Source organism: Hyla sarda, chromosome 4, assembly GCF_029499605.1.
Source record: "Hyla sarda isolate aHylSar1 chromosome 4, aHylSar1.hap1, whole genome shotgun sequence".
Taxonomy (NCBI): Eukaryota; Metazoa; Chordata; class Amphibia; order Anura; family Hylidae; genus Hyla; species Hyla sarda.
In genome coordinates, this window is record NC_079192.1 from 147,084,858 (window position 1) to 147,100,757 (window position 15,900).

The following is a 15,900-nucleotide window of genomic DNA, read 5'->3' on the forward strand; positions in this document are numbered from 1 at the left end:
CACTCCTCTGTGCATGTCCTGGCACTTCTCTGCCTGACATACTTAGTGCACATATGAGGGGAGTACAATACGCTCCAGTACACTTAAAATAGTATTGGTCTACAACACCAGTAGGTGTGCACTTTTGCCTGGCCTTTCACAGTATCTAGGCCCTTAAGACTTTAACAGGAACAAAATGGTACACTACTTAGATGTACGTATGTGGTATGCACTTATAAGGGGAGGACAATGCGCTAAAGTACGCTTAAAACAGTATTTGCCTACAACACCAGCAGGTGTGTACTTTTGCCTGGCCTTTCACAGTATCTAGGCCCTTATGACTTTAACAGGAACAAAATAGTACACTACTTTGATGTACGTATGTGGTGTGCATTTATGAGGGGAGGACAATGCGCTCCAGTACGCTTAAAACAGCATTTGTCTACAACACCAGCAGGTGTGTACTTTTGCCTGGCCTTTCACAGTATCTAGGCACTTAAGACTTTAACAGGAACAAAATAGTACACCACTTAGATGTACAGACAGGTTACAATAATAGAGGACATTATGCTTTCAGTACTCTGCTCACCCTAACTGGCTGGCTACTATTAGCACTTCAGTTGTTGTACACAGCAGTGCTGCAGCACACAGTCACTGTGTACTACACCTAAAATTGCACTCTCTTTCTCAATCTCACTCCCTTCCCTGTCAGTGCTTCTAGGCTGGATTTGGGCTTGAGGTGAATCGCTGCTGTAAAAAAGCTTTTCTGTGCAACACGCTGCTCTCTGTCCCTCTCTGCAATAGAATGCTGATATGACTGGGAGGTGAATCGCTGTTGTAAAAATGCTTTTCTGTGCAACACACCGCTGTATGGCCCTCTCTCTCTCTATGCAATAAAAGGCTGAAGTGACTGGCCGCAAGATGGCTGCCAATTATATAGGGCTGTGACATCACAAGGGGGGCTGGCTGCTGATAGGCGGCATGCTGCATGCAATTAAGGGTCATCCCGCCTACCCGCTTTCCCAGGATTCCTTGCCCCATGTCCTCACATGTGGATCCACCATTTCAGATGCCCTGGAGCCTGGACAGCACTAAATGGAGTTTAATGAAGTAATTTGCACGATCGAATCGTGGCGATATTCACATTCGTTGCAAATTGAATGTTTCCTGAAATTCGTAACAAATTCGGATTTGTCAGATTCGATTAGCTGATACCTACTAATAGACAGTCTTATTTTGTACATTTGAAATGCGACTTCCTTTCAACTTCCTGCTCTACCAGTTATCAAACTTTCTAAAAGACCTGAACATATCAAATCCACAAGAATTGGTTTCCTTAATGAACCAGTTCATTTCAATATTTGTATAACATTTATTTTTATTTTTAGGTGAAGCAGAATTGATAGATCCCCTGCTTGTTCTGGACCTTACATCTAAGGATTAGCATTTATAATTTACAGCAAAAATCCCCCCACTATCATTATGGTTTGTCAGGCCTTCATTGTACGATGATCTTTTCCCCAATGAGACATTCTTCTTAATCCCTTATTGGCCATCAATCCTACTTCACAAGTCTTTTACCTCAGGGCCACCTTTGACTGTGCTCCTCAAATTCAAACATTGAGAAAAAGAAAATGTTTACTTATTGCTACATGAAAGTTTGGCTGTGTGTACTGCTAAATCTAGAGATAAAAGAAACCTGAAAAGTTTTAACACATTTATCCACTAGTTACATTTTCAAGTAAATAATATATAAATTAACAAAATGGGTAAGAAAGGAAGGAATAGCACTACTTGCGATTAATTCAGAAATGACAGGGTTAAAATCCAGTCAAACAGCTCACACGGAGGCGGGTCTGAAGCGCCCGTTACAAACCTGAGTGCCCGTTACAGCATGGTCCCCGTTCCGTTGGTCTAACCATCATATATTCCTAGGAGCCGGCTGTCGCTAATCTAATGGTGAGTGCGGGTATTTTGCTTTTGAGCTTACCTTCTATGCACATTAAATAATATATGCAATGCTTCCGAAAGTTTACAGACCCTTTCACTTGTTTTTTTTTTTTGTTACGTTGTGATCTTGTCTTGTCACCTATAACTATGCAACATACTATGACCCCCCCCCCCCCCCCCCCCCGATGAGAGTAATATAAAATTTGGTGCCTCCCTGAATGGGAATTATATAATATACTGCCCCCTCCTAAATGAATAAAAAACAAAACAAGTGCATGTCCTCCGTTCGACTCCTGTAAAATACCAGACACTTGACAGACACCATTAAAGTCAATGGAATTAATCGGGACCCGGCGGTGTTAGTTGCGTGCTTACCTGTTCTGGGTCTGTTTGGTGTAGCCAAACTGATCCAGAAGGGGTTGGAGCACAACGGCAGTGTGAACTTAACCTTACTATGCAAGTATAAAGCTGTAAAGGCCTTAGCAGACTGAAACACATTAAGAGATGCTAGACAGGGGGAACTTATATGTGTAGGAAACTTAGGGGCAATTATTAATAAAACGTAATGGGTTATTCCCTGATTTTTACAATAATATTCACTACACCATTGGCACTAGTGATACAATTCCTAATGTACCAAAAAAAAGCATATATTACTAAAGTGTACACAGGTTGTGCATGCACACAGGGCACATACATGTGAAGCATTTAATGATCTGTATAAGAAGACATTCAATAGAAATATTGCTTCATTAGAGGAAAGCCTGGTTGTTTGCTTTGACAAACTAAGGTTGCTTTTTGTCAAACAATAAAATGTGTTTCACTGACAGGGTTGCTTATTATTTTAAGCCTTCTGTCAGAGTTCAAGAAGCCAGTGAGTGACAGCTGAATCGCGCAGTATCTATCATGGAACTTTGAGCAATTGAAGATGTATCATTTCTTATCACTTACAGATGAAGTTCATTGCCTCACTCACATGAACGGCATAAGGATCAACCTTGTGCCCCTATCTAGCAAAGCTATTTCACACTAACTGCATTTGAGCGCAGGAATACATGAATGGTCAGTGACTTTTTGCTGTGTTAACTGTCACACACATACTTGAGGAAATATATGACATGGCTACAGTAAATATATACTATTAACTAAATATTGTTACGGTTTGGGGAATTTGACATTAGATTATGTCATTTAATCATTAAATAAAGTTGTACTGCTCGGCATACCTTTAATTTGTTTTCGCTTTTGGTCTAGAATAAGCTGAGATATATTTATTAACCCCTTAATGACTCAGCCCATTTTCACCTTAAGGACTCAAAACAATTTTCGTTTTTGCACTTTAGTTTTTTCCTCCTCCCCTTCTAAAAATCATCATAACACATTCAATTTTGCATCTATAGACCCATATAAGGGCTTGTTTTTTTGCATCACCAATTGTACTTTGTACTGACACCCCTTATTCTATAACATAATATGCGGCAAAACAAAAAAACAAAACTTATTTGTGGGGCAAAAAATGTTGGTACTTTTTAGAGCTTCCATTTCTACGCAGTGCACTTTTCGTAAAAATGACACTTTATCTTTATTCTGTAGGTCCATACGGTTACAAGGATACCTAATTTATGTAGGTTTTATTTTATTTTACTACTTAAAAAAATTATAAATACATGCACCAACATTAGTATTTTTAAAATTGTCATATTCTGAATCCTACAACTTTTTATTTTTCTGCATACAGGGCTATATGAGGGCTAATGTTTTGTGCCGTGGTCTGTAGTTTTTATTAGTACCATTTTTGTTTTCATGGGACTTTTTGATCACTTTTTATTAATATTTTATGGTATATGAAGTGATTAAAAATGCAAAATTTTGGAAATTGGTATTTTTTTTACGTGTACTCCATGGACCGTGCGGTTTAGCTACCCTTATATTTTAATACTTCGGACATTTACGCATGATGTGGTACCACAGATGGTTGTTTTTATTTTTTATTACATAATTTTATTTACAAAATGGGAAATGGGGGGGGGATTAAAACTTTTATTAGGGGAGGGGCTTATTCACATATATTACCGTTTTTCTTTTTTACACTTTTTACTGTGTTTTTATTTAGCCCCCAATGGGGGCTATACCGTGCAATCTTCTGATTGCATATACTGATCAATGATATGCCATAGCATAGCATTGATCAGTGTTATTGGTGCTCTGCTGCTTCAACCTGCATGGCAGGCTTGGAGCAATAGAGAACCAATCGGACAGCGATAAGGGAGGTAAATACTCCCACTGTCCTCTCAGCTGATTGGAACATCGTAATTTCAGCAGCACCTGATAAGTACTGGAAGGGTTAAACATTTTAAATAGAAGTAATTTACTAATCTGTTTAACGTTCTGGCACCAGTTGATTAAATTATTATTATTTTTTTTTTACTCGAGTACCCCTTTAACTGTTACTTGCAACCAGTTAGGTGTGCAGTTTACTGGGATATCTCCGGGCACAATTATTTGCCGGACATGTCTCTAAAAACTAGGGGCAGTTCTAGGACAGGTGGCAACTCTAAATGTAATCTTAGAGAAGGATGATGAAAAGGCCAATATATTAAATTCACACAAACATAATCAATGGTGACGGATAAATAACTGTTTATTTAATTTTATCTACAACTCTAATTTTATCTACAACTTCATTAAAATCATCTATCTAATATTTCAAAAGAAGTTTATTTCTGCCCATTTTTGATGATCACATGGCCAACAGATATTTTCATTATCAGAAAACAGAAGTAGATGGTCCATGTAGGAGAGGAAATTATCATGATCAGAAAATTATTTGACTTTCAAAGTTATTTGACTTTAAAGGGGTTGTCCTGTGAACACTATCTTATCCCCTATCCCCAGGATAGAATATATGTAGCTGATCACAGGGAATCCGAAAGCTGGGACCCTCCACGATCTCGCTAATGGGACCCCAGTTCTTAGTGAGGAGTGCGTGCAGTAGTAGGCAAGTGCTCCATTCATTTCTTTGGGAGCGCCAAAGAGACAGGACAGCATTCGGGCATCTCTAGCACTCTGATGCGGCATGCACCATCTAATGGGGTCCCAGGGGTCCCAGTGGTTAGCTTCTGTGGATAGAGGATAAGACAGTTTTCACTGGACAACCCGTTAATGTTTAAAAACCTTGTTAAACAGGTGTATTAGATTAAACATTTCTGCTTTTGTTCCCCAACAGCTCTATTCTGTCTAGCAGCCATATTTTTCACATTTAATTCAGAGGCACATTGTACCATTTATATATCTGTATGTGCTTCCATAATATAGAAAAATGCAACTGCTGGAGGCACACTGGTTGGGAAACACTGGTATAACATGATGTGTATGCTGAATAGGCTAGAACAGTGTTTCCCAACGAGTGTGCCTCCAGCTGTTGCAAATTTTCAACTCCCATCATGCCCAAAGCCTGTCAGGGCATGCTGGGAGTTGTAGTTTTGCAACAGCTGCAGGCACACTGATTGGGAAACACTGGTGTAACATGATGTGTATGCTGAATAGGCTAGAACAGTGTTTCCCAACAAGTGTGCCTCAAGCTGTTGCAAATCTACAACTCCCAGCATGCCCAAAGTCTGTCAGGGCATGCTGGGAGTTGTAGTTTTGCAACAGCTGGAGGCACACTGGTTTGTAAACACTAGCATACACACACACACATCAGGGACTACAACTCCCAGCATGTGTCATTCAGGAGTCCCCCCTCCCCCTTCACATATAGGGGGAGATTTATCAAAACCTGTGCAGAGGAAAACTTGCCCAGTTGTCCATAGCAACCAATCAGCTTGCTGCTTTCATTTTTATGAAGGCCTGTGAAAAATGAAAGAAGCAATCTGATTGGTTGCTATGGGCAACTGGGCAAGTTTTCCTCTGCACAGGTTTGATAAATCTCCCCAATAGAGATCATTCCCAGCATGAGATTTATTCCCCTGCAGTCCATACATCCCCAGCCTGTGCACCTTCACATCCTCCCCTTCAGATAACACTTATCTTCTCTGTGAGGTCCTTCTCCTGTGCAGACCTGCATCCTTAGAATACAGAGCAGGGGGGAGGGGAGGTAATGAGCTGTGTACTCAGCTGGATGAGATGAGGGGGCGTGGCTTATTCCTCTCATGCAGACAAAGGGGGAAAAAAAAGCTGTGACATCTTGTCCTCAACAGCCTCAGAACTGTGGACAACAGTAAAGGAAAACCCTCTGAACTACAGAACTTCCTGCCCAACAAACAGGTAAGAAAACACATACATGCTGCCAAAACATATAACACATGTATATTGCAAAAAAAACAAAACTTACAAAGAAGATGCCATATAGTCAAAAAAATTAACTACAGGAGTACCCCTTTAAGCGACGCAGGCAGAAAGAGGTGGTGAGGCCCGGAGCCTGGCAGCCCTCCTCCCCAACTGTCAGCCTGACTCCCGAGGATAATGTAAAGCTTAATTCTGTAAATATAAAGCAGCCTAGCGAACCACTAAAGGCATGCCTAGAATATGCTTGTGAAGCCCTAGTGCACAGTGTGTGCAGCTTCACAAGCATATTCTTTGTCACAGTTTCACTCGGCTCTGCTTCCAGCTGACTGTTCATGAAGCTGGGACAATAAATAAAAGGGGGACCGAGGAGAAATTCCAGCTATCAGCACATCAGGGGCTTGGGAACACCTCTTTGACACTTGGCGCCAGAGAATAAAAGCATGTTTCTATGGTATAAAAGCACAGGCAGAGGTACTATGTGTTCTTTTCCTAACAGCTATTTGACAGTTTCTGCAGATTTTCACATGAATTAAAGCTGACAGGTTTACTTTAAGATCATATGGAATAAGATGATTAACACTATGTGACTCCTGTGACAGATTGTGCCTTACATGAGGAAAGGCTTATGATAAACAGGCCATTTACAAAGAATCTGTAAAAAAGATGATTATAGGATTTTGATAGGATGTATAATGTGGCCCTTGTTGAGTATTCAGCAATGTTTGACAAACGGTTATACATGAATTGGCTTTATTACAAATCCTTGATTCAGGATCCTGGCTGCTCATGCCATTTACATCTATTAACAGATTTTTTTTTCAATAATTTGATGGATATACGTACAATACGAGAGGATTTATTATATTTAAAAAGAAAATTCTCCAAAATAAATCAATGCTATACAATTAGAGCAGCATTAAATGAATTAATGGTACCCAATCCCCTGAATTGTACTAAGTCTATAAAGATGTGTGGCAACATTGACAACAACATATGGAAGCAAATGTATATTCTCCTGCTTTTACAGCACAGATGTACCAAGCACAAGATTCAATTACTGATGCAACAAAGGATGGTGCAGTAAATTTAGCCGTATGGCAAGGGTTAAAGTTATAGGCCACATTCGCAAGCTGGTAAGAAAGCATTGCACACATATGAGCCTTAAGGGTAAACACAGTGTATTTCAAATACGTGCTACTGACCACCGTGACCCTGACCCCAGCAATGTCCCAGCCTCCAGCAGATGAAAAACCCCTGCAGAATATATCAGTTGTGGGCTACATCCCCTTTCAAATATAATTCTGACTGATGACTATTGCTGTCTGAAAGACAAAGGCTGATGGAAACAAAGGGATAACACAGACATAGCCTACAAACAAAGACTGGTCAAAGTGACCACTGTGGCTATATAGAAAGTTACAACATACTATTAAAAGACTAGTGATGACTATAGAGCGTAACTGAGCCTTTCATGGAACTTCTCTGAGATTCAAGTATCTGAGCTAGCAATTATATATATATATATATATATATATATATATATATATATATATATATATATATATATCATAGTAGCTTGACTCATTAAACTATTATGATATATATATATATATATATATTTATATATATTTATAAATATATTGAATATAGGAAACATTTTACTTATTTCTCCTCTGCAGCTTTCACTTCTATTAAAAGAAGAAAATGGTGGGTAATACAAACCAGAATTACCAGTATATGTATCTGCATGGATGGGACAGACCCTTTAGTTAAAAAAGGAAGACAATATAACATACACTCGACCTTAGGTGGTAATGTGGCCTTGTTGACACAAGCTTAAAGATCCTATATAAGTAGACATCTCATTGTTTGCTATTGGAAAGAAGGCCACTTTTTCCGATCAAGGTCCATTCATTGTGTTAACTTATGTGTCAAATTCTTTATTTTGTTTTAAGAACTCAATTGTAATTTACTGAATATAAGTAGGGAGGGTCTGAGATTTGAGTCTAACATAACCCCAAGGCAGTAGGCATGCTGCCTAGGAGATATTGTATTGCCACACACTGAAATGAAACTATCAGGTTTAAGTAAGTTAGTTGGCAATGAAAATGTGTGTGTGTGTGTGTGTGTGTGTGTGCACGATTCCATGCACTAGTGCAGAGTAGCAAAATTGTTAAATATTTTGCACAAAATTGCAATCGTGCACAGAAATTTTGCACAAAAACTGAACTTGGTACAGGGAATGATAAATTCCCCCCAAGAAATTCAGTTTTTGAAAGATTCATTCGTCATGACGTCAGAGACAGCTGACAACCACTGGTGTTCTGTAGTTGTGCAGAGGTGTATGCCGATGTCAGAGGAAGAGGTGCACAGTTGGGTGTCACCTGTGTAGAGAGGGTGCTGAAAATCCAATCATCTGATTTACTCATACAGACAGTGTAAGGAGAAGTGGACCTGTACACTAAAGAAGTTTTCAGAGAGATAGCAAGAAAATTAATAGAGAGCAGTATCCCTAAGGCCAAAACTGAGCATGAGCTAATGGTCTACGGGGGCAAATGCCATGGAGAGATCAAAAAGAAGAAAATGGAGAGATTTTGCTATTATGTTTAGCCATGACTAGATCATTTGAGAGTTTAGTAAAAGCAGTTTCTGTAGAGTGTAGAATCCAAATTACAAAGGGTCCCGAAGAGAGTTGGCAGCAAAAAGTAGATAATAAGGGGAGAGTAGATTGAACGTTCTTGGAGTTAATAGATGAAGAGGAGATTAGAGACAGGTCGATAGTAAGCAGCACCTAATGGAAGTCAGTGGATCTCTTGATAGGGGGGCATTCATCATTGTAGGTGTAAGTGAAGTATTTTTCTACCCCCTTTTTTGTGTGCTGGTAATGTGTAGAAGCACAAAATATATTAATTGGTTGCAGGACATTTGATATATTTTGTGCAGGTACATATTTTATGAAATTTCACTCTTCACATATACCAAAAAGCTAAGCTAAGTCTGGGCTGATGTAGTTTAGAGACTTTTCAGTGATTTTGTGCCTTTTTTTGCACCTTTTCACAAAAAGTCTTAGTTGATAATTTTATTACCACTGTAAAAGACTAAACTTAACAGCTGGTCTGTACACACTTAAAAAAAAAAAAAAAAGTGTAAACCAAAAAGGCGCAAAAACAGCCTGAGGTACAGGGCTGCACCAAATGTGAGACAAATCTACACACAAAACCAGCTCTAAAGACAATGATAAATGCCCCCCATAGTTCTTTAAGGTAATGATGTAAAGAAAAGTACTACCATCCAGGTCACACAGTAGTGAGTAGTGATGAGTGACATAGGCCATATTCAAATTTGCGATATTTCGTGAATAGTTGGACAAATATTTGTCCTAAGGTCGAGAATTTCGCATATTCGTTCAGTTTTTTTCCATGTGAAAATCCTAATAAAATTTGCTAAATGTGCATGCGCGATTATATCTTTCAACTACTTTCCTATTGGTTGCTAGGGATGTTGCTAGCCTCTGAAAATTGTATTTGCATCCTTCTCATTGGCCCACAAGCTAAAAGAAGGGAGGGATAAGTGTCCTCTGGAAGTGCCAATATTCGCATAATCACCTTCTTTGGACCACAATCTGGAAGCAGGGAGGTATGATCACTTTTTATTTACACAGTACACATCATTATGATGTGCACTGTGAAAAAGAAAGAAAAAAAAGAATATTCGTCAAAGAGAATATAATTTGCGATATTCTAAATATTCGCGATATCGCGAAGTGTCGATATTTACAAAAAAAATTCTCTATTCAAATATTTGCATAGTAGTAGGCATCTGCATTAGGGGCTATGGCTGCACGTACCAGTAACAATAACTTACAATCGGGATTGTATAGGGATGAAGGTAATTTGTTGTGATTTGAATAGATCTGGAATAGACATGCATCGGATGGAGGTTTGGTTTGATTTATTCTCTATGTCTATGGTCTCACAACCAATTAATTTTAAATCCCATAGTGTAATGAAATAAAAGCTGATTTTATCTTCTTGAAAATACAGTACTCATCTTAACTGACTTCATCTGCCACTCATTGTCACTGAACAAACAAACAATTACGCTAAGAGTAGGTAAGGTAGAAAGCATGAGTCCAAAAGACAGACACAATCATTAACTGCAAAGGTCAAACAGAGCAACTGACAGATACTGCTTATGACAAGCTGCACCACTACCCGCCTGTGAGCTCCCAGACCCCGGCAAAATGGAGGAGAAATATACAAACTATTCCAATATTCTTTATACATTTTATTTAACTCTGTTTACATTTCTACCACTAAAATTCTTTGATTTCATGGATGTTTTCTGTATCCATTAAAAAAAAATGGTAATGAAATATAAAGCGTTACCAAACTAGATGGAGAATTTCATGTCCTCCTCGTGTACCGAGAGACTACCCCTGTAATGTTAGATGCTGTCATGAAAATATGGAAAATAGGAGAACTGATATTGCTACGTGTCATCCCGCCATCATTATGTCAGTTTGCTCTTGAAATACTAACAGTATATAAAAAGAAGCACTAGAAGGAAATACAAACTAGAAAATATAGATTTGTCTGATTGGTGATGAGTGTATAACATTCAGTATATATTCAATAGTAAGTGCGGAGGAGTTATTTAGAATGTGTACATTTTCTAATCAATAGAGATGATAGGTCTAACGTATGAAATCAATCTCTATGTGTCAATCTGTCTTCTCAAGTATTATATTGATATTATTTTTGGTCACAACAATTATTGCAGTTACATAAATACATAGTTATTATGTTATAAGGCATGTGGAAAAAATTAGATCAGGGTCTTCCCTGTAAACCATAGTAAAAAAAAGAACTGCAAAGAGCAGCTTTCATTTAGATATACAGAATTACGCAGATAACCATTGGCTTTAAAGGTTTCTGTGTAAATGCTTATTACAGTTCACTTTCCCTGGTTATACCAACTAAGGAAGACACAATTTAACTCGTCACATTCACCAAAAAGCTACATTAGGTCTGGGCTGGTGTAAAATTGTGCCTTATTAGTGGGTTTTGCGACTTTTTTTTGTAAAAGTCGCAGTTGATAATTCCATTACCACTGCACAAAACTAACCCTTAAAGGCACAGCAAAAACAAAATGAAACAAAAATGTAGCCAGCACCTAGCCCAATACACGGGTGCACACTGCTGTGGCAAGTACTAGACATGTAAAAAAAAAAAAAAAGAAAATGGCAGCAGCACACTTGGTCAACAAAAAAGGAGGCTCTTAGCGCACTTTTTGATCAAAACGTGTCCCCCCATCCACCACGCGGAGGTGGCCTCACATAGGATGGGACCCTAACATTCACTCACCTCAGGCTGGGCGACATGCTGGATCCACTAACAACCTAAAACCACCTCCTGTGAAAATAGGGGAGGGGATGCACGGCTACAGAGGGAGCCACATTGCACAGCAAAAACAAAATGAAACAAAAATCCCCTCCCCTATTTTCACAGGAGGTGGTTTTAGGTTGTTAGTGGATCCAGCATGTCGCCAAGCTTGAGGTGAGTGAATGTTAGGGTCCCATCTTTGATCAAAAAGTGCACTAAAGGCCTCTTTTTTTGTTGACAAAGTGTGTTGCTGCCATTTTCTTTTTTACATGTCTAACCCTTAAAGGGGTACTTCGCTCCTAGAAATCCTTTGGATAGGGGATAAGATGTCAGATCGCCGGGGTCCCGCTGCTGGGGACCCCCGGGATCGCCACTGCAGCACCGCGCTATCATTACTGCACAGAGCGAGTTCGCTCTGCGTGTAATGACGGGCAATACAGGGGCCGGAGGATCATTACATCACGGCTCCGCCCCTCGTGATGTCACGGCCTGCCCCCTCAATGCAAGTCTATGGGAGGGGGCATGACGGTCTTCACGCCCCCTGCCATAGACTTGCATTAAGAGGGCGGGCCGTGATGTCACGAGGGGGGGGGCCATGATGTCACTCTGCTAGGTCCCCTGTATCGCCCGTCATTACGCATAGAGCAAACTCCCCCAGCAGCGGGACCCTGCAATCTGACATCTTATCCCCTATCCTTTGGATAGGGGATAAGATGTCTAGGGGCGGAGTACCCCTTTAACATCTGGCCTGTACGCTCTTATTTTTCGAAAAGGTGCAAAAGATAGCCTTAGGCGCAGCGCTGCGCCTAAATAGAGACAAATCTACACACAAAAACAGCTCTAAAGACAATGATAATGTATGCTTAGTGTAGGGTCTGAGATGGAGGATCATGACAATAATTCCCTCTGCTGTTCCTAGAATTCTTGCGTAATTCCGTGTCATTTTATTATCAACTTTCAACTAAGAAAATGGGGAAAATACACATTCTATATATGAATGTGAACTAAATGTATATATTTTGTTAAGGATGGTATTATCGGGATCATACCCATACCAAATAGGAACGCCACACAAGGACTCACAAATGTAATCCACTGTAGGTTTAAATGGGTTGAACATGGCCATTTTATAAGGTTCTTCTTGCAAACAACTTTCCTTCTAAAACTAAAGAGTAATGCTTCTGTGGTTTGGGAGAAAAAGGAATGTTATGGTATATTTTAAGAATCCTTATTTAGAACACCAGCCTTAGCTACGACACACTGCAGACTATTACACCATATAAATAGAACGTTACCTGATTCAATCTCCCATACATATACTGCGCCATCTTCACAGCCAACAACTAGGACTTCTTCCACAGGATGCCATTTTAGAGATTTGACTGGAAACAAATGTTTTCTAGCATGGAAAAAGCAAATTCTTTCCTGAAGGTTCAGAAGGGCCACGGAATTGTCACTACATATACAGTATATGCTCTGGAACAATTTCACCTGCCAAAAGAAAAGAGAAAAGAAATAAAAGAATTAGGTTGTAAAGTATAAGTAGAGAGTCATTATAAAAGTCATAATAAAAGAGTAATTTTTGTACTTCTTTACAATATAAAAAACAGAGATTCCAATTTTCAACTATTTAATATTTAGGTCACACAATGAAAATGTGAGAGAGTTTATTTTTTGTGTGTACTGGTCTTTATATTTTATATAGTGGTGAAAACCATTTCTATATGCACAGTAGAAAAGTGTCATGTCCCTTTATCTCCAGCCTGTTCCAAAAGACAGAAAATAGCACTCTTCTACCACTGTTGTCATCATGTGCTCGTGATTAACATGGGTCTCAATGGTTGTACCCCATTTAGTGGATATCGCTGAAAGAAATGACACAAGGTAAAGGGCAGAGGAAAAGCTGGTGAAAGGGCAAAATAACACTATCATGGGTGGAACAGTAATGCTGCAGCTGAGTATAAATATCATACCTCTGGAAGGAGTGAACGCTAGTGCTACAACTGACTGGCCCAGCTCTCCCGTCTCCTGATTGGATGGTCAATCATGTAACTCAGAAGAACCATTGTCAGGACGATGGAAGAAGCTGCTAGGCAAGCTATATAAAAGACATAGGCGACCCTGGAGCTGGGTGAGTCATGTGTGTAATGCACTAAACACAAAAGAGAGCATGCTGCTCCCCAACATCTCTATAGAACACCCTCAAGAGTAGCAGCATTAAGGATATTATAGAGCAGTGTAGGCTGTGAATCAAACACTGGAGTTACATAATAACACTTAGTAGAGATTTTAATTGAGTCTATGAGTCTCTCTTTGCCTTTAAGTCTTTCAAGTCATTCCCACTTCTTCCCTTTTTTTGCTCTAAAAATATAATTCAAAGTTCTTATATTTATTTTTACTTTTGATTTATGCAAAGTTTGTTAAAAAAGTTATTGAATATTTACCTATATTTGGCCTGCATTTACTTACCTTAACAGAATGTGTTTTAAGTATTTCCTGCCTTCAGTTTTTCACATAAGAACGGACTACTTCTTGTCATCCATATTGTTTCTCATAAGGTTAAAGGGGTACTACGGTGAAATTATTATTTTTTTCTTCAAATCCACTGGTGCCAGAAAGTTAAACAGATTTGTAAATGACTTCTATTTAAAAATCTTACTTTCTATTTAAAAATCTTTCAGTACTTATTAGATGCTGTATACTAAAGAGGAAATTATTTTCTTCTTGATTTTTTTTTCTGTCTGACCATAAATGCTCTCTGCTGACACCTCTGTCCATGTCAGGAACTGCCCAGAGTATGGACAAATCTCCATAGAAAACCTATCCTATATGGAAAGTTCCTGACATGGACAGAGGTGTCAGCAGAGAGCACTGTGGTCGTACAGAAAATAAATTAAAAAAGAAAAGAACTTCCTGTGGAGCATACAGCAGCAGTACTGGAAGGATTAAGATTTTTTAATATAAGTAATTTACAAATTCGTAAAAAAAAAATAAATAATAATAATAATTCCACCAGAGTACACCCTTTAATATCACAAAAAGCCTTGTCTGTGTCTGTAGGTTCATTCACTCCCATTCATTCATTTCAATAGAAGGGTGCCTGAACAGACTATTATAGAAAGACTCCAGAAAAACAATCTTTCCTAAATTTGTTTTCTAATTTCAGAATATAGTTTACCATCAGACAAGTATCACAATCCTAGAAATCTAAGTGGTGATACAACTCATATACTGTATCCGCTAATTGTATTGTAGAATCCTAATAAATATCGGACTAAGTATTCTGTCACAAATGTATGGTGATTGAAATATAAGCGCAAAGTTCATTTGTATACAAATGTACAAATGTCTTATGGAATGACAATATATAGTATATTCTGTATATAATATCACAATGATGTATTTAGTTGTTGGGATCGGCAGCAACAGTACAGTTACCTTTGACATAAAAGTGCATATTGTAGATTTTTCCCACTGCAGGATGGAGACTTTTGTGTTGCATGCTGACTGTTTGTCAAAGTTCTATGTATTTTATTCAAAAGGTCAGGCATTTTTTTAAATGTCAAGTTTAGCTGACCTAAAGCTGTCTTTTTAAATTATTTTTAACTGTACCAAAACAAAAGTGCATCAATCAATAATTAAAACAGAATATCATTTTACTGAAGTTGACACGTGTCTGCAATATATAAACACATAGAGCAGAGCTTCTCTTTTAACTCTTTGGGGATTTGCTGTATTGCTAAAGTTTTCTAGTTAAAGGGAAACTCCAGTAAAGATTAAAAAAAATAACTCCAGTTTCTCATTTCTCATTGTAGTTATTGATTTGGTCCCCATAAGGGATAGTTCCTGTACACAGATTGCTAGGCCGAACATTAATGAGTCTCAGCAGTTTCCTAACTATAGGCCCAATAAGTAGAGGTGACCATAATGGACTGTCATCTGTGCTCTTGTTCTCATCAGTACAGTCACCTTTTAAACTATAGATGTTCTGGTGACACATCTTGCAAGTGTATTACTCCAGCTCAAGTGCAGGGGGATTTAGGTAACTATACATATGATTATTATTTTTTATTATATGCTATGTAGTAGGCAGAAGTAAAACCGGAAGGAATTATTTCAGAGCCTATTAATTAGTGCAACTACGCCAGTTTTCTGCATTGAAAAGTAAGGTGTTCAGAATGGCATAGCATGATATCACTTACCCAGATCCGTGGTCCGGTTCTGGAGAAACCCATTGTATCAGCCTCCATTGCTAATAGCCGCCTTTGCGCAATAAAGGCGGGACCGCGTATCCAGGTAA

The 15,900-nt window shown here is 38.7% G+C and overlaps 1 protein-coding gene and 1 long non-coding RNA gene across 5 annotated transcripts in view; one reads left to right on the plus strand and one right to left on the minus strand.

Moving 5' to 3' along the window:
- The window catches only part of WDR72 (WD repeat domain 72), a 362,110-nt gene that overhangs the window by 215,762 nt on the left and 130,448 nt on the right, over positions 1-15,900 (minus strand). For all 4 annotated transcript variants that reach the window (XM_056572344.1, XM_056572345.1, XM_056572346.1 and 1 more), the window contains one exon: positions 12,896-13,091. In XM_056572344.1, coding sequence (XP_056428319.1) covers positions 12,896-13,091 — 196 coding nt within the window. The remainder of the gene's footprint in view (positions 1-12,895; positions 13,092-15,900) is intronic.
- Positions 5,936-15,900, plus strand: part of LOC130368549 (uncharacterized) — a 39,279-nt gene continuing 29,314 nt past the window's right edge. The window contains exon 1 of the long non-coding RNA XR_008892499.1: positions 5,936-6,195. This is a non-coding gene — a long non-coding RNA (uncharacterized LOC130368549). The remainder of the gene's footprint in view (positions 6,196-15,900) is intronic.